General features: G+C 37.8%; 2 protein-coding genes across 4 annotated transcripts in view; both read left to right on the top strand.

The window, feature by feature from the left end:
• The window catches only part of LOC135225226 (uncharacterized), a 165,790-nt gene extending 157,565 nt beyond the window's left edge, over window positions 1-8,225 (top strand). For all 3 annotated transcript variants that reach the window (XM_064264548.1, XM_064264549.1, XM_064264550.1), the window contains exons 5-7: window positions 1,668-1,744; window positions 2,170-2,820; window positions 6,094-8,225. In XM_064264548.1, the coding sequence (XP_064120618.1) occupies window positions 1,668-1,744; window positions 2,170-2,820; window positions 6,094-7,813 (2,448 nt within the window). In that variant the 3' untranslated portion in view covers window positions 7,814-8,225. The remainder of the gene's footprint in view (window positions 1-1,667; window positions 1,745-2,169; window positions 2,821-6,093) is intronic.
• Window positions 8,226-13,637: 5,412 nt separating this feature from the next.
• On the top strand, window positions 13,638-14,159 carry LOC135225403 (uncharacterized). The gene has a single exon (XM_064264738.1). It carries the CDS (start codon window positions 13,638-13,640, stop codon window positions 14,157-14,159), a length of 522 nt encoding a protein of 173 aa, XP_064120808.1.
• Window positions 14,160-19,704: the final 5,545 nt, after the last annotated feature.

Below are 19,704 nucleotides of genomic sequence, written 5' to 3'. Positions count from 1 at the left end.
ATATATATATATATATATATATATATATATGTATTTGATATATATATATATATATATATATATATATATATATATATATATATATATATATAATTGTGTGTGTGACTTCCAGACGATGTTAACCTTAGGCCCCATCCACACGGTCGAGCTTTGGTCGACGAACTTTGTCCAATGTGACATCAGAAGCGGAGAAACGGCGAGAAAAGTCAGAACTTTGCCGCGGTTTCTACACTTCTGACGTCACATCGAACAAAGTTCGTCGAGCAAAGCTCGGCCGTGTGGACGGGGCCTTAGATTCCAATCATGTCATTCTTGGGACGAGAGAGCTAGCCCCGTACCGTACCTTTCCTGCTCTGGCTGAAACCCGACAAAATTGATTTAAACACCCGATATGCAATTGTCTGCTTGAATTTCAAGCCCCAAATCTTAGTTTGAATCTCTAGCCGCATCGTTCAGCTACCTTATAAAACTTTCTATGGTTCTGGTCATCCTCTTTATTCAGAATTACCAAAGGATAATTAGTTTTGTAGTTAATGCTCTTTTATGAGGTTCATTATCACATGGTTTTCTGGATGTTTCATCCCTAATCATGTTAATGAGTTGGCTCACAAGGTTCTTATTTCAAAGTTAATATGTCATATTTCACTTAAATTCTTTGTTGTTACACTTTCATACCTAGGTACTGGTGCACTTATATTTTTGAAACGGGCGTCCTTGGGCTTGTAGCACTCTGTTTCTTCAATTAAGTTCGCAGCTTGGCTAGTAACAATACTGATAGTTATTAGTGCAATAGAGGCAGAAATACTTTTCTGTAAATAGGCCCAAAGATGAGCCCTCCAGGAGATCGAATCTGGATCTCTTACTAGTGAAGCAAGGTTTTTAACCTGAGATATTCCTGTCTCTTTTCAGTAGGTGTTCTTGTGGTTTGTATGTTCTCGTGGTTTGTACCTATTCTAGTTTAAGGAAAAAGTTTATCTTGTCTTTGATATAGCTAATAAATTTGCTGAACAAAATCACGATGTCTCAAGTAAAAACAGTACTTGGGTAGATACACAGCAACAGGCCACGCCCACAATTCCAAAGTTAGTAATCACACAAGCAGTCTACTTACTTGACGTCCTACTACAAGTTCGGGATGGGAAAGATTATAGCAGAAATTGCAGCATATGACAGGATTACTTACTATTATAATAGATACCCACTTCTAACATGTAACATTTTCTATAAAATGTAAAAACAAGTGGCTACTTTCCTTTAAAATCAAATATTTCTAGAAGCATACCTTGTCCTGTGTGCACCAAGAATTGTACTATGCCTACAATATTTCTCTACATTAAGCCCTGTCCACACGGTCGAACTTTGCCCGACTGACTTTGTTCGATGTGACGTCAGAAGCGGGAAAAGTCAGAACTTTATCTGCATTTTCTCCGCTTCTGACGTCACATCGAACAGAGTTCGTCGAGCAAATCTCGACCGTGTGGACAGGCCTTTAGTTATCATCAATTAGATATAATATAGTAAGTTTATATCAATTTAAATGATTTTCAAGGCAGTTTTACAAACTAAATATTTCATCGCATAAATGGCGTGCAGTTAATATGCGACTTAACCTTGGTAATAAGGCTATACAGTGATGAAATATTTACAGTATTTGTTCATTATTGCAGGTACAGTCATCTATAGAGCGACCTGAAAGAGCTGCCTTAGAGCCCCCAACAGTCACCTCTTTAAAACCTCCAGAGAGGTATAGTATTATAGTATACTATTCATTCCTTTAACTTTTTCTGAGCTTTGCGTGGAGTCAGCATGTTTGGCTTTTCTTTTTACAGTAAGATATTTTGCCTGGCTTAAGTTACAATCTCAGATTTTTTTAATGACAAATTTAAACTTGTTACGAATAAAATTTAGTCTCGTTGCATCTATCTGTTTCTTGTACAAGAAAGTTGATGGTTATCATTCCAAACATTCTTGATAATACTTACTTGACTGTAATCTAAATGTAAAACTAATAATTGGTGTAATATAATCCTTAATCAAATACAAGGTAATATTAAACTGCGTAAAAAAAATATGCAATTTAGTAAATTATCCAAGTAAAGCACAATATTAATACAGGATTGCAACATCTAAACTAAGTTATTATTATATGATGCATTTAATGATTTGCAGAAAGACAGGGGGTGATCACAGCCCCGGAGGCATTCCAGTGCAAGGTGACCATAGCGGAAGCCACATACCCCCAGTGGTTGCCAGTCGTTCCCCCAGCAGCAGCTACCCCAGGAATTACAAAAACAGATACTTGCATGTTGACACCCATTTCAGTCAGTCTCTGGCACCTGTGGCTACAGCTTCTTCTGGACCCCAAGATGGCCACTTGGGTGTCATTGCAGGAAGGCAGTCGCCATACGACACTCAGCACAGACCCATAGTGCCACTTCCAACACCTCATTTATCAAATGCAACTACAGTACCGGTCTATCATCCACCACACTGGAATCCATCCGCACCATATATTCCCAGAAACAGTTATGGGTCTGCCGGGTATCCTCCAGTGCCTAGGAGCCGCCCAAGAAATCCTGCATTATATGAGGACACCATAGTACCGGAACTACCTTTTACAAGGGGCCAGAAACATGGGACCGATCAGCACAATGGAGGTGGGGTATGGGGAGAAACAGATGAAGAACAGTCAGGAATTTGGGAGCATCCAAATCGCCATCCAGGCTATTCTCACGAACATCACAGCATTATTGAGGGTAGACTGCGAAAAGATACATTTGGTCATCAGATCTCTGAGGACCTCTCTCATTTAAGCGGCAGGTAAATACGGGTAGTCCACAGAATTATGATCATTTGACAGTCTTCACTGTACAGTGTATAGTGTATAGTGATATTCTTAAATATTTTGTTTGATGCGACTCATATTGAACTCACACGGCCATAGATGACTTAAGATGTCGCTTTAAATTCTTTTTGAAACATCTTGACTATCTATTCAAATAACATCTCCTCAGTGTTCAAACTATTCTTCAGTGGTTACTGAACTGTCAGGTAACCACATAAACATTGCACAGTGATACCAATATCAATGTCTAGAAACAGGACAACCGGAGCATGTACAGTACCCATCTTGACAACTGGCCCTACTAATACAATAATAATTGAATCCACTCTCTCTCTCTCTCTCTCTCTCTCTCTCTCTCTCTCTCTCTCTCTCTCTCTCTCTCAAGCACACACCCACGGCCCACACAGGAATGTTACCACCATTATTTAAAAGATTAAACTTAATATGTTCGTGAAGTAAGTTTAAAAATTTGAAGCAGCTAGGATTTAACTGTTGCTTATAAAACAGCGTGATAATTCAGTTAAGCCCTTAAATTATAATAAATATGACACAAGATTATTTCATGAAAATCATTTAAACTGTCAGCACGTTTCATTGTATTTCTAATGACCGGATAGCGTAAGAAAATATGATAAGGTATGACGTCTTAAATCACGTACACTCGCATAATAACGCAAAACATTGGTAGACAAACTGATTTCAGAGCACTTCAGTTCACACGTTAAAGTATGAGCTGTAGAGACTCAAAATTCCCGTCTCAAAAAGCATTTAGTTCAGTGATCCAGTTCGCGATCGGAGAAAAATATAGAAAAAGGTGACTACAAGAATGCTGGAATTTATATCGAAATAATAATCATAACAATAAGGTCAATCCACTAGCAGCATACAGACAAAGAACAGGAATAACGAAATTGAAACTCTCCACTGCTGTGTCCACTATCAAATAGGGAATAATACTGCACATCTACCTTGAATAGAAGAAGGAGTTAGATGCCTTCATTTTCAGGTAACAGATACTTCATAATTTCCATTATGTTGAACTCCAGTTTGAAACCGCTAAAGTGCCTCAATGCTTTATTGGCGTTGATTGTATCAGTACAACGAAAAGCACTTGTCCAACAAACAGTTAAAAAGCGCATAGAAAACTTCTTAGTTACTAAACTTCTTATTTACTTGAAATAGAAAGAGTAAATCATAAACACGTGAACACAATTATGTCAAGTTCTCTTGTTGCTTTGCACAGTCAGGCGAGTTATAGGCTCCCTTCAGTAATATAGAAATGCATGCTACAATTTTTAGTGGGTTCTCCTGAACAACTTACAAAGCTGATGGCCATCCAAGCAAGGACGGTACACAAAACATGTTCTGTTTTTGGATATAATGATGGCTGCATCAACAACAACAAAAATGTTGAAGAGCGAATCTTGCTTGCAGTTATTACGTAGTGATCATAATTAAGGATGCGAAAGAAGAAATGTGTTACTATTGGTAAAAAAAAAAAAAAAGGAAAAAAAATTACAAGCCTTTCAAAACTTTAAACAGCAGATGTAGAGCCTTGAAATTCATATCATCAGCTGACATTGCTGTTGGCTTTTCTAAAATGTCAGATTTTTGTAAAAAAAAAAAAAAAAAAATAACAAACTTTGATAATTACGCCGAGTATAGTTCAGTAGGCTTATGATTTGGATGGCAACGGCAAAATTACTCTGGGGTGGATGATAACTAATTTCATATTTTAGTAAAGAGTTAGTATACAAACAAAAACTGCAACTTATCACTTAACTAATTATTGTTGTATGTGAATTTTTAACTGATGCATTTGAACCACAGCAAGATCCTTTCATCTCTACCCATGACCTTGACCTCACTCTACACATCAGCTTCATTGTTGGAGCATGAATACCAATGTGAAGCCGCGGTCTTGTATAGTTCCAAAGTTACGGCCAAGTTTAAATTTCTGTGCTCTTCGATCTCTAAGTATGATCTCGAATTTTGTATCCAACGAACAAAATGTTGAATCACCATCACCTATAGATAATCTAGTATATTGAGTTGTAAGACTCCAACATGAAAGATAGTAAAAGTTATGTAATGCTTTAAAAACTTTCGCCTTTGTGAGTGAATTTCAATATTGAGGTCTGAAGAGACAAATCACTTACTAGATACTCCCAGATAGCAAAACAATGGTATAAAGAAGAGAGGGGGCTCTTACTCTTTAACAGAACTATATAAGCACACTTAACATTATTCTTTCCATGAAACCAATTCATTCTTTGCATACTGCACTAACAGGTGGAAGCAGAGACCTGACAGAACACTTGTCATCACAGCTGCTAATTTTTTTTTAATTACTGATGGAGTACTTTTAGATACAAAGGGAGTAAGTTACTGCATTAGCCAAGGACAAACCCTGTAGCCTGTTTACGAAACTGATCTTACCTAATTATCATACCTTCATCTCTTCTAATTTACTTGACCCATCCTATGAATCCTTATTATACTTCTCTCATGAATGTATTTGCCCCCAAATCAAAATGAAAACCATTTCGTGTTTTGACGAACTAAATCCAGTAACATAGAGCACATAAGCAATCGTATAACTAAGGCTATGGCAAAATAGAAGCAAACTCTATTCAAAGATTCGTAGAATTGACAAATAAATCGAGAGCGATACTAAGTGAGCTACAAAAATCAAGAATGGATGTAGAAACCTACGTACATCACGTTACCTTAGTTCCATCCTCATGCGAGATAGATATTCATTTCCACCTCATGGGATCGTTTGTATGGTGTTTTTACATTGCATGGAACCAGTGGTTATTCAGCAACGGGGCCAACGGCTTTACGTGACTTCCGAACCACGTCGAGAGTGAACTTCTATCACCAGAAATACACATCTCTCACACCTCAATGGAATGCCCGAGAATAGAACTAGTGACCACCGAGGTGGCAAGCCAACACCATGCCAACCACGCCACTGAGGCGCTTTCATGGGATCGTTTTGTTATCCTTTGACACTATTCTTAACACACCAATCTCTTCACATTCTAATTACATTGTAAGATGGGCAAAAAGTCCATCTTCTGTTACTTCCCTTATCAATTGCTACTTATAATTTATTTAAGAATAATCAGTTCCCTAAAACTATCATATAGCAAAAGTTATAAAGCTTAACGAAAAAAACTCTTAAAGTTTTATCTTCAAAATGAAATATATACTGCATAATAATAGGTTATTTTCTTTTCCAGGCACCCTCTACAAAGAAACAATGCTAGAGGAATCATTACAGAAGAGGATGAAGATATTCACATCATACATCAAAACCCACCGAGTCATCCACATTTTCCGTCCCACGGTGTCCGAGAGGAGTCATCTCCCCCTCTTCCTCGAGGAAGGGAGAACAATTCGTCTGACAGGTTTGGGAGTCCTCCTGCAACATTGGGATCTCATTTTGGTAGTGGTCCAGCACGTAGAGCAAACATTCCTTCCCAAGGTCCAGTTACTCATGGGGAGGTTGAAGAGAATCATCATCATCGAACTCACGGTTCTCCACGAAATGGCGGACATAGAGTTCCTTATCCTGACTCAGTTTCCACTCCAGAGAGGGGTGTTCGCAGGCCTTTGACAGCTTATGATATTTCGCAAACACACAACATGTCCACCTGGGAAGAATTTGTTGAATTTCTCCAAAGAAGAGGAATCAGGGTAGGACAAGTATTGAAAAAATTGAGTGATGGTGCAACAAGAGAAGAGATGGAATCCTTTTTGAACAGCCCAGACCTGATAGCACCTCGTCCACAAGAGAACACTGATGACCACTTAAAAGATATGCAGGAAGGGCCCAGAGATTACACAGATATACCTGCAGAAACAGAAGATGGACATCATAGACATTCTGGAGGAGGCAATAGAGGTGGTCGGAAAAAGAATAGGAGAGGCAAAAATAAGAACAGAGGACGCAAAAACAGAAACAATCGCAAAAAGGAGAAAAAAGATAAACACACACCAATCTTTACTACTCTTGTCACACCTCACGCAGACATGACTGATTATATTGCACAGGAGAGGAGTCACATTCATAATTTTACCGAGTCACCAACAACACTCTCAGCTTCTTCAATGCATGAAAGTCTTCTAAGAGAACACATAACTGATGAGCCGCTTAGTTCAACAACATCACACTCTCCAACAAAGTCTACTCAAATTTCAAAAGAATTACCCGAGCACGCTATTCCTCCCACACAACCCACCACCGAACCTGACTTACAAGTAACTCAAGTTTATGATTCTGACAAAGCAACTGAATTTCCTGTATCAACTTCACACAAAACAGAGCTCAAGCCAGCTACAAAAACTTTTACTACACCTGTATCACTGTCAACACTAACAAAACATGTTCTTGCACCAACAGCTACTTCCCACATTACAAGCTCACATGTTTCAATATTACCAGCATTTCTTACCACAGAGCTTAGTTCAGCTGTAAAGACAACACCTCTTCCAAGTCCTGTAAGTCCAAAGGCAGGAAGTTTAACACTTCCTCCAAGTAAACCTTCTGAAGTCTCAATTATAGCATTCACTGTCATGAAGATTCCTAAGCAAAAGGCTCAAGAGGAGACTGTACTTAAAGACGTCATGCCTATCAACTCAGGACAGAATAATCATATGCAGCACAAGCAACATCATAATTTTCCAACACAAAGAATGGGTAATAGACAAAGACACTATCCATCGGTGTCACCAAAGAAAATTGAAGAGAACATGGTCATCAGGACTCCCTACGTCCACGAAGAAAGTAAAAACAATTACACTTTCCCAGTGAAAGGCTTCATGATCATTACAGGAATCATGGGTGCTCTAGCAGTGTTTACCCTCGTCGTACTCATTTCTTACGCAATAATCAAGTGCTCTAAACAACCTGTTGTTAATAATTACCAAGTCTCTGAACAAAAGCCAACAACACAGTGATGGCAAATCTTTGGATAATTTAATACATTGGTATGAGAGTGTGAATGTAGTGTATGAAAATGATATATTGTATATTTAATATAATTATTGTGTAAAGTAGAGAATAATACATAAGTAATGATACCTATGGTGTACATTGTCCTTACAAATTCATTCAGTGAATGAAAACCTTATTACTTTATTTAAAAATGTAGCTTTTTAATTCCTGTATACTTCAAGCATAATTTATTCTACTATAACTATGATAATCACAAAAAATGCGCCAAAACGAAATTTCACATTTCAGGTGAGAAAGTTTGGACCAATAAATGTATCAGTTTACTTCAAAGAATGCTAAGTAGTGAAAATTGTAGTCAATTCTTGTAACTTATATAAAATTTTATAGCTAAAAAATAAAAATCCTAAAAAATGTTTTTTTGTGCTACTCACATTTATCTTTAATAATTCCATCAAACTTGGTAACAAGATAACTGGTGGTAGTTGGATGAGTTGGTGGGCACCACTCACCTGCCATAATCGGCTGCAGTCAGGTTAATCAAGAAATCTTGCCGCTCTCTAACCATCAAGTTGAATCTTCTTTCATTCTTTTTACTGCATGTATGGTTTTCGTATATTTTGTTTAACGTGACTTTGAAGCAAAAAAAAAAAAAGTGAACAATAAAGGGAGAGAAGGACTTGAACGTGTTTGGAAACTGTGTCAACGGTGCTAATACAACCAGTTTCAGGTTCAGAAGGAGATTCTGTACCTTCAGTGCCACCGAACCTCACCAGTTTCTTCTCCTAGACTGCCCTCTCTTCTTCCATACCTTCAGTTCATTCTCCTCTGGCTCATGATGGGTTACATGCATGGGGTAGGTGACCCCACCTGGCTAGCAGACAGTGACAACCCAGGTGTTGCGTGCTAAGCTCTCTCCAGCTAGGACAGCAGTGTGTGTCTGTAGTTCATCATCACCTACCTATCAAAAGTGCATCCCTATGCCAGGTTATATAGTAGGTTACATGAATCATTTTTGTATTGTCAAAGAATAAATCACGAATCTTTGAGGTAATTTTTATTTTTCTTAGGCATACAAACCCTTGATTTTCCTGCAGGATGTAGCTGGAGTTAGCTGGAATTTGTTTTCGAAACCGGGTTGATTTATTTATATACAGGTTTTAGGCATAATGCCGAGCACTGGGGCAACTAAGGCCATTCAGCGCTGAAACGGAAATTGACAGTGAAAGTGAAAAAGGTTTGAAAGGTGTAACAGAAGGAAAGCCTCGCAGTTGCACTATGAATCAACTGTTAGGAGAGGGTGGAAAGTAAGAAAGGAAGACAGAGAATATGAAAGGAGGTACAGTAAAAAGAATGAAAGTAGTTGCAGCTAGGGGTCGAAGGGACGCTACAAAGAACCTTAAGTAATGCCTACATTGCACCGCATGAGGTGCATTTACGGCCCTACCCCCCTACGAGATCGAAACTAGGTAACAAGGTAGTGAACTGAAGTTAGGTGGGCAAATGCGGGTAACCCCTACTCATGCGCTATCATCAAGCACTTGTTTTAATTTAGCAACAGGGGCAACGTGGCAAGGCTAAAGTGGGATTATAAGTTAAAGGCTCGGTTTGAATACCTGGGGTTAAATGCAAAATGGCAATACAAACCAAATGACTCTTATAACTTACTATATATTCTGGCACATGGATGCATTACTGATCTCCACAGTACTCACATGGCGTACGGCAGGAGTTGAATGGGTAAGCGACTACTAGTTCCTTCTTCCTTCTCTGCAAGGCAGCAGTCAGCCGAGTGCTTGCTGGATCGCCCACAATGCAAATACCCTTCACAGTCAGACAGTCTGTCTTGGAGCTTTAGCTCATAAGGCATGGCTACTTTTGTTCTCCCTTTTAAAAAGGTGGTGGTGAACCATTCATCTGAAGCCATTAATTTGTGAGTGACCCAGAACCTGCTGCCTTCCCAACTGTGCTACTGTATTATTTGGTTCCTTGAGTGAGAGGAAATTTGGACCTTTCTCACTCATCCTCAGAGCTTTATCAATATTACATCCCTACGCCAGATTATATAGTAAGTTACAAGAGTCATTCGTTTTGTATTGCCATAAGAGCAAATCACAAATTTTAAGTAATTTGTATTTTCTCCAGGTATACAAGCTGAGCCTTTAACCTATAATCCCACCTTAACCATGCCATGCTGTCTATGTTGCTAAAAAAAAAAGTGCTTGATGATAGCATGTGAATAGGGGTTACCCGCAATCACCCGCCTATCATCAGTTCACTACCTCATTATATACCTATACCCTGTTTTTTTCCATCTGTCCACCCGCCTGTGGTGTATGCGTATGGTAACACTGCATCCCGGCCTTTAGATAGGTTTGCTATGTGTAAGTTTTAGGTAAATAAAAGTATATCTGGGTGTACATTTGCAAGTGAAAAGTGTTTTACTAATGTACTGCATGCGAATTACAATGTTAGTATTCGAAATAGGATATTGTTATTATTGTTGAATGTAAGATGAATATAACTATCTAAAGCCTGGGAAGCAATGTTACCATACGCGAACACCACAGGACAGATGGAAATAAAACGAGTATAGTTTCGAAAACAAATTCCAGCTAACTCCAGCTACTCCCACAGGAAAATCAAGGGTTTGTATCCTACCCAAGAAAAATACATGTGGCTAACTGCCGCCGTTTTCAGACAGTGCCAGTCATGTTAATTTCATAAAATCAAAATTAAAATTTGTCCAGTGATCTGCCAAAGTTGATATAAAATATTTAGCAAAAACAAAGGAATAGAGATATTCATAATTTTGCACCATATTACATTTGATCGTCTTCCAAATGGTAAATACGTATTCATTTCTCTGTTGCCTATTGTGCCGTTAAGTTGGAAAAATTTCTGATTCTCTAACACGGTTTCACTAATGCAGCATTTTTCTTTAATTGGGAGGTAAGTATTAATATCAAATTTGATCAGTTGTCTTTCAATGGTAAATATTCATTAATTTGGTAAGGTATTGTGCAGTTAAATATAAAAAAAGAAAAAATATCTGATTCTCTACCGCAGTTTTATTACAATATTTTTCTCTGATTGGTAGGTGTTAATGTAATATTATAGGAAGATATTATAATTGCTATTTCAAAGCTATTTAGTCATTACTTTTTTATGTTTTAAAAACTAAAACAACTAGAAAAAAGTCAAATTTCAAAAGAAATTAAACAGTTATGGCTATGCATACCAGCTACTGCAAAGATAAAGATAAGCAAAACTTATTATCGAATATGTTTTTGCTTGGCTTGGCAATGTTGTTCTTTGCTCAGTCAGTAAAATGTTACCAAAGGCGTAAAGTTGTACTAGTATGTTCTAAAAACAAAACAAAAAGTACAAAGTAAGAGATAAAGTTAGCTAAAGACAAACATGTCTACAATTTCATATGAAATGTTCTCATAAATGATAGTTTTATAATAAAATATACTTACCCAGTAATTACATAGCTATGTTTCCCTTGTTCGGCAGTTAAAATTTTGAAATTCGCGGGTCGAGCTAGAATGTTTTGCGGGTAGATGACTTGCCCCGCCCACTTTCAGGGAGAAAGAAGTATACAATGTAGCAAAGAACTTCAATTTGTTTATGCCCTTATGTCCAAGAGAGGGTAGGAGGGAGGACTCTGATAGCGTAATTACTGGGTAAGTATATATAAAACCTTATTTTATAATAAAAATATCATTTTTATACAAGTAACTTCCCCAGTAATTATATATATATAGTTGATTCCCACATTGATAGGATGTGGGATACATGGACATATCTACTCCAATAACATTATTAATTGTGATGATTTTGAGAATAGAAAAAATTTGCTAACATTGATACAATGTTTGCTGTACTCTTACCTGATACGAGAGCTGCGCAGGTAAATACTGCCTCTGATTGACGGTCATTCTATCATGTAGAGGTGAGGCAGTATGGCCTTGATGCGCCTACTACTTTAGTGGGTCCCTTTGACGCTATGGATCAATGCCTAAAGCTAGCAAGAGGATACAAGATGCCTCTGCCAAAGGTTGCAGTACCAAACAATACAACCAGAATAAAAACAGTCATCAATACCACCAAATGAATTATTAAAAGAACCATTACCCAACAATTAAAAAGACAGGAGGGTACTCCACATACATAGTACTCACAGACTCCCCCTTAGAAGTCGACACCCTATGCAAGGCGAAGAGATGACAGGAACAAAAAGCTTCCTACATTTCCTCCCCAAACAACACACCAGCCGCATAAAAAGGATCTCAGGTACTGCATTAGTCATAAACTGTTTATACATCCCTCAAGTAATGTGCAGCGATTGCATAACGACTTACACCTCCAAAAAGTCGATTGCAATATAAAGTCAGATTTCGCTCTTGCACGCTAATGAAGTGGATACTGCTCTTATTTCATGTGCTTTGATCTTGCGTGAGGGAAACAACTCTTCTCCTACTAAAGTGTGTGATTCCAATGCAAGTTCCCCAAGAAAAAGAGTTACTGCATTTTTTCACAGAGACCATGAAGCGTTTTTTAATGAACAGCAAAGATTGTTCGAGGTCCCCCTAATTCCCTTTGATCTATTTAGATAATGCTTAAGAGCCCTTATTGGGCAGAGTTCTTTCTCCTTCATCTGAGCCCAGTATTTCAGTTAAGCTGTTATTGTAAATGAACGAGGACAGGGTTTAGATGGGGTCTCGTTCTTAGCCTAGAACAGACCCCTATAGAAATAGAGCATACTGCATTCCCCTGGGTGAATCGAACTCTCCTATCCAGAGCATGATTCTCACTGACTTTTGCTAAGGCTACTAGGAACAGAGTCTTCCTAGTCAGATCTCTCAGGGAGATCAACTGCATGGGTTCAAAACATGAACTGGATAACCATTTAAGAACAATACCTAATTTCTATGATACTTATGGAGTCTCCTTTAGGTTGGAAGTATTAAATGATTTGATGAGGTCTGACAAATCCTGGTTTGTGGACAAATCTGTTCCTCTGTGATGGAATACAGAGTTTAACATGACTATGTGTCCTTTAATAGTAGGAGTGGAAAGATTTCTATTTGTTCTGAGATATGGCAAAAAGTCAGCTATTTCTGATACGTATAGAGGTTTTAGTATAGGAGACATTATTACTTCTGCACCGTCCTCTGAAGATTGTCCACTTTAATGGTAGACTTTATCTGAGGATTGTCTCCTACACTAGGCAATAGAGTCTGGAGCCGCTCTTGAAAATTCCTTTCTGAGTAATCTCTTGACAGTTTGTAACCTGTCAGGGCCAGAGTATACAGGTTTTGATGGAACCGCCTGAAGTGTGGTTGTCTGAGAAGCTGTTGTTTTCTTGGAAGTAACCTCGGGAAATCCGACAGCAGTTTGTGTACATCTTCGATCCAATCTTTTGCTGGCCAAAAGGGTGCTATTAAGCTCATTGATACATTTGTGTGAATTCAAAATTTGTTCAGCACCTGTCTAATCATACTGAACGGGGGAAAAGCATAAAGTTCTTTGTCTGTCCAGTCCTGTAACATAGCATCTGTTGCACATGCTAGAGGATCTGGCACCAGAGAGAAGAGGTCTAGCACTGGCTTTCCCCACAACTTCCATAGGTCTAGGCACACTAGAGGGTCCAGGGTCCACTCTATGGGGAGGACCTGTCTCTGGCGGCTCAATTCATCCGCCAGTACATTGAGCTTCCCTCAAACAAACCGCGTTACTACCTTTGTGTCATTCTGGTTCAACCAGAGGAGGAGTTCCTCTGCCAACTAGTCCAGAGAGGAGTGGGTTTCCCCTTGATTTTTCATGTATGACAATGCAGTTGTATTGTTTGCGTGGACCGAAGTAGCTGAGGGTATACCAGAGTTTAAGAGCAATAGGGAGGAAGTTTTAGAAGGGCCGAGGCAAATGGTAGAGCGAGTAGTTGATAGGAGCGTTAGAGCAAGTAACATAAGTGTAATTAACCCAAAGAGAGATCGAATTGCAAGCATTGGAAGAGTAGGGTCCGTTAGTCGTGATCGAGAGCAGCAGTGTTATAGATGTGGAAAGCAAGGACATAAGAAGAGTGAGTGTTGGTGGGCACTGGGAGTGTGTTTCGCATGTGGGCAGATGGGTCATATAGTGAGTGAACGTAAAAAAGATAGGGATATTAAGTGTTACAGGTGTGGGCAGGTAGGGCATATAGCTAGTGGATGTCGGGGTATCCATATAAACGTGGTTTGCGGCAACTGTGGAAAGAACGGGCATTATGCTAGGATGTGTAAAGAACAGTGTGCGAAGTGTGCTGAATGTGGAATGGAAGGTCACATAGCGAGTGTGTGTAAGTGAAAGAGGATGAGTCAGGCTGGGAATTCAGGAAACTAGGTATTAAGGGGATTCAGTTGGGTGGGTCCTCTAGTGTGCGGCAGTATGTTCGGGAAAACAATGAGTGAGTGGTTGAAAGTGAATAAGTATGAGCCAAGCATCAGTGAGCAAATGTATTTTGAGTCGGCATTTAGTGTTGGTTGAGTATGGAAGAAAGCGGAAGAAGGTAAAGAAAGGGAAAAGCGAGGACTGCATAATAGAGGGGTTAGTGTTAGGGTAAAATTGGTGGATAAAGCGTGTAATACAGATGACTTTGAGGGAATGAATGATACTTGTAGTGTATGTGGGTTTTAATTAACCGGGATAGTGAGACTTCAGTGGGTAGGGAACCGAGTAGTAAGGAGGTAATTGATAGGATGGATAAGTCTTTGCAAGAGTTTGACAGAAGTATGGATGAACTGAGTGGTTTGGTAGCAGAAATAGGGGAGCTATCGGGACCAGAGCTAGAAGGTGTCAGTGAAGTAGTGAATGAGATTTGGGAGGATAGTAGTGAGGGAGATAATAGGAATTTGAATGAAAGTGGTTTAGAAGAAATGAATGGCGATGTAACTGAGAGAGTGTATGAGGGTCCCCAAATAAGATCCAGGGGGCCTGCATCCAAGCATCCTTGGGTGTTGCAGAAAGCAATTTAGTGTGGGTATTATGAGTGTAAGGAGACGGTGTCAAATATAATGGGGAGGTAATATGGAGGAGTATATGATAGTTACATTTGACAACGTCTTTGAGGGTTGCATGAAAGAGAGAGATATATATATAGAGAGAGGGAGATTTTTCAGTATCTCCTTTGAACGCATGATGACAGAATTATTATAGACTCACTAAGATAGCAACACTCCCCTACCCTTACTGTCAAGTTTCTTGACTTTTGTGACAGCTCCACCCTCACCCCTCTCTCCAAGTCTCTATTCTAAAATACAAGTTTTCTTCATTCTTACATAATTTTTTAATTTAAAAACGAAAATCTTACTAATTCACTATAGTATTTTCTTTAATGAATTGATATTATTGCTGTTTACATTTGTAAGTGATTACATAATAAAAATATGGAATGTTATTCCATATATATAAAAAAATAAAACTAAAGAGGTCAACCAGATTGCTTGCAGGAATGTGATCAGACCAGAGACGATAAAGATGACGTATACAATAAAGTAGGCTAAGTTGACATGCCGTCACCTGTGGTAATTCATTTGTTTTGAAACATTAGTCCAAGCTTCCTGCTTGAGACAACTACCGTGACCTATAATTCAAACGGCCTACGTCATTTCTAATGTGTCTCATTTTGTATGTATGTTCATATGTTCGAACTACTGTCTGCTTCTTTTATGACTTGTAACCGAGATGGTCGTCAGAACAGAATTAGCCATCATCATTGGCAGAAGCGATCAAGCCATCGTCATTGGCAGACCTGTACAATCCTATGTAATCTCAGAGAATAGAACTATTTTTTATACTTCGTGTTTTCTACTAGAAACCTCACATCAGAAAGATATCATCATGAGTTTAACACATCGTCGTCATAACGAAAGAAGATACTTACTTCGTTAGTTATCATCAAACCCCAAGACACTCCAATGAGTATGGAAGTGCATAACCAACCGACTTAGCGTAAGATTATCGCAAGTCTAACATTACCTCATAGGGCGCCTTATTATACAAGGCAACAGCCCTAATACATTAACCCTTTAACGCCGATTGGACGTATTAAACGTCGATATAAATTGTCTGTTGGGTGCCGATTGGACGTAAGGTACGTCGATATTAAAAAGTTTTTTTTAAAAATTCGAGGAAAAATAGTTATAGCCCTACTAGGCAAAAACTTTTGAATCATGCGCCTTGGGGGATGCTGGGAGCTCACGGATCAAGGCGTTGTTTTGTTTACAATCGTTACTCAGGTGCGCAAGCACGAATTTCTTTCTTCTCGCACTAAAAAGCATCAGCAACACATCTCAGAAATTATTTCGTCACTTTGACATAATTTTTGCACCATTTTATATTAGCCGTTACATGGAGTATTATATATGAAAATGTGCGCAATTTCATGTAGAATACAACAAACAAACAAGCCATGGTTGTAGCTATTATCAGTTTTGAAATATTTCCATATAAATAACGATGTGCCAAAATATCAACCTTCGGTCAACTTTGACTCGACCAAAATGGTCAAAAAACGCAATTGTAAGCTAAAACTCTTACATTCTAGTAATATTCAATCATTTACCTTTATTTTGAAACAAATTGGAAGTCTCTAGCATAATATTTCGATTTATGGTGAATTTATGAAAAAAAAAAAAAAAACATTTTCCTTACGTCCGCGCGGTAACTCTTCCGAAAAAAATCAAGACATTTTTTCGTCCGATTGTCGTAATGTTTGCACCATTTTAAATTAGCCGTTACATAAAGTTTTATATATGAAAATGTGCGAAATTTCATGTAGAGTACAACTAAAAACAACAACAAGTGGTTGTAGCTTTTATCAGTTTTGAAATATTTTCATATAAATAACGATGTGCCAAAATTTCAACCTTTGGTCAACTTTGACTCGACCGAAATGGTCGAAAAACGCAATTGTAAGCTAAAACTATTACATTCTAGTAATATTCAATCATTTACCTTTATTTTGCAACAAATTGGAAGTCTCTAACACAATATTTTGATTTATGGTGAATTTATGAAATAAACTTTTTCCTTACGTCCCAGCGGTAACTCTTCCGAAAAAATCATAAATTTTTTCGTCCGATTGTTGTAATGTTTGCACCACTTTACATAAAGTTTTATATATGAATGTGTGCGCAATTTCATGTAAAATACAACAAAAAACAACCCATGGTTGTAGCTTTTATCAGTTTTGAAATATTTTCATATAAATAACGATAAATAGAAAAAATTCGTCCTTCGGTCAACTTTAACTCGACCGAAATGGTCGAAAACTGCAATTGTAAGCTACAACACTTACAGTCTAATAATATTCAATCAATTGCCTTCATTTTGCAACAAACGGGAAGTCTCTAGCACAATATTTCGATTTAAGGTGAATTTTTGAAAAGTTTTTTTTTACGTCCGCACGTTACGAATTCATGCATCATTTTGTGATAATATTTTCTGTGTTGCCTTGATCGTTTTACAATGTGTTATATACCAAAATGATCGCAATTTAGTGTACAATATTTCGATTTAAGGTGAATTTTTGAAAAAAAAATTTTACGTCCGCACGTTACGAATTCACGCATCATTTTGTGATAATATTTTCTCTGTGTTGCCTTGATCGTTTTACAATGTGTTATATACCAAAATGATCGCAAAAAAATTGGCTCATTAGCTTTCACCGTTTTGCTCACAGCGCGATTTGTATACAATTATATATGAATTTTTTTTCGCGCTGTCATATATCCCAATATTTATATATGATAATGATATTTTTTTTTCATTTCTGATGGTTGCATACTAAACTTCAGGCAATGACAAAAAAATGAGCCAAAAATGAACTCTTAATCTTGAAAACTAAGCGTGCTGTGATTTAGAAAATATATATATATATTTATGCTTCGGCGCTCACTCGCGAACACCGCCGGCATACGGGAGACGATCTTTAAAATACCGCTTTGGCGTTTAGGGGTTAATATTATTTGAAAATTAGTAAATCATTTATTTACCATACAAAAAACATACATTGCAGTGAAAGAGAGAGAAAGAATTATTATTTTTATTATTCAATATCATTTAAGCTTATTAAACTTAATACAGTATTAATCAAAATTAATATATCAAGAATTAGTCAATAATTTTTGTTTCATAAAAATGTATTTATAGTCATAAAATATCATCAAAATACACTAATTAGTGAATATTTATCAACGGAAAAACCTGCGAATGAGCGAGTCCTCCCATGAATAATTTTCAGATAGGTCCCACAGATAAATCCGCGAATAGGCGAGTCCGCGAATCTCAAGAACGCGAATATGTAGAAATTACATAATTTTTACAAAAGGTTTGCCTTAAAAGTAAATTCTGGAATGCTACACCACTCAAGCTAACTGTATACTACTGTCAATTCAATTTGTTTACTAAGTCAAGGCTACTCACAAGTCACAGGCAAAGCTATAGGCTACATAAAGTACTTCTTTGAAAATATTTTGCCAAATGAAAATTTTTATTAAGCTAGGTACATATAAATCAGTTGTAATTTCAATTACCATTATATGAAAAAGTTTAATAATCACGTAGTCATACAGACGTCACAAACGTTTTCCTAGTGACACCGCTATTGGTGGGGCAATACCTGCTATAAGTACTTCGGTTTGTGAAGGAGAACATTGTATAATCTGATACAAAAACTATTCAGTTCAGTAATTAAGTACTAAAATTAACTAACTAGTTTACATAATACCAAGGTTTGGAAGTTGAGCATGGTCAAAAGCCAGTTATGGCTGCACGTAGCATATAGGCTACTACTAATAAAAAAATTATTACTTCAATACAACCGCTTGTTGGCTAACTAAGAATGCACCATAAACACTCAAACCAAATCTAATTCTCGCCTTGTGGAAGGCATGACACCACTATTGGCACAGGCTTCTGACCTTAATGAGATAAGCTACCAACTAAAAAAAATAATTTTAAACTAAATTTTTTCACTGGAACTTAACACTATGCACTTCACTTTCTCCCGAGTTTGGTTCTTCCATGACAACCAAATTATGATCTAGGTGCTTGTAGTTGGATGAAAGGAATGTCACACCTTACAGCCATGCAGCCCAAGAGAGTAATGAGTAAATGAATCTCGCACAGAGTGCATGATTGACACAATAATAGCTGATGTGCCATGTGCTGCTGCCACACCTGCAGGAATGGAAACTAGGCACTCGCTGTAGACAAAGAGAAAGAGCCCTCTTGTCTTGAGTCCTGTACTGGCCGAGACCAACTAGAAGAGAATTCTTTGAAACTGGTTGGTCTATCTTATGAAGCCCTCTACAGACCACAAGAGTAACTCCTTTGAGGACGAACAGTGGCTACACTATCAAAAAGTAAAATTTTCATTAAAAAAGTCTTTGTTAGACAAAGCTTGAAACAAGAGATGACTACTGATAGGTTGGAACAACCCTTAGGAGGAGCTGAAACTGTAGAAGTTACTCTATAGTCACTGGACCCATCTCTATTGCTGCTGCTGTTGTAGTAACTACCATGGGAGACTTTTGTCAGCTGGCAATGGTGATGATACTGGGTGCAACAAGGTACACAGCAAAAGCTCAAGTCTGAATCCATAGTACCCCTACTGCTGAATGGAAGCAGGATGAAAATCTGGAGAATCCTCATGAACTGATATGGCAAAGTAGTTAGAAATATGTCACTGCAGTGTACTGGTCCTACAAATTACAGACAAAAGAATATGATGGTCTGTCTTGGTTAAAGTAATGTCTGAGGGAGTGATATTCTTCTTAGCCCTCAATGGCAAGAAGTTAATCATGAGAGAACTGGCATCATGTATTAAACAGAAGGAAGAATGGCCATG

Source organism: Macrobrachium nipponense, chromosome 13, assembly GCF_015104395.2.
Source record: "Macrobrachium nipponense isolate FS-2020 chromosome 13, ASM1510439v2, whole genome shotgun sequence".
Taxonomy (NCBI): Eukaryota; Metazoa; Arthropoda; class Malacostraca; order Decapoda; family Palaemonidae; genus Macrobrachium; species Macrobrachium nipponense.
Note: the sequence above shows the minus strand (reverse complement) of the source record. Positions and strands in the feature narration are given on the sequence as shown.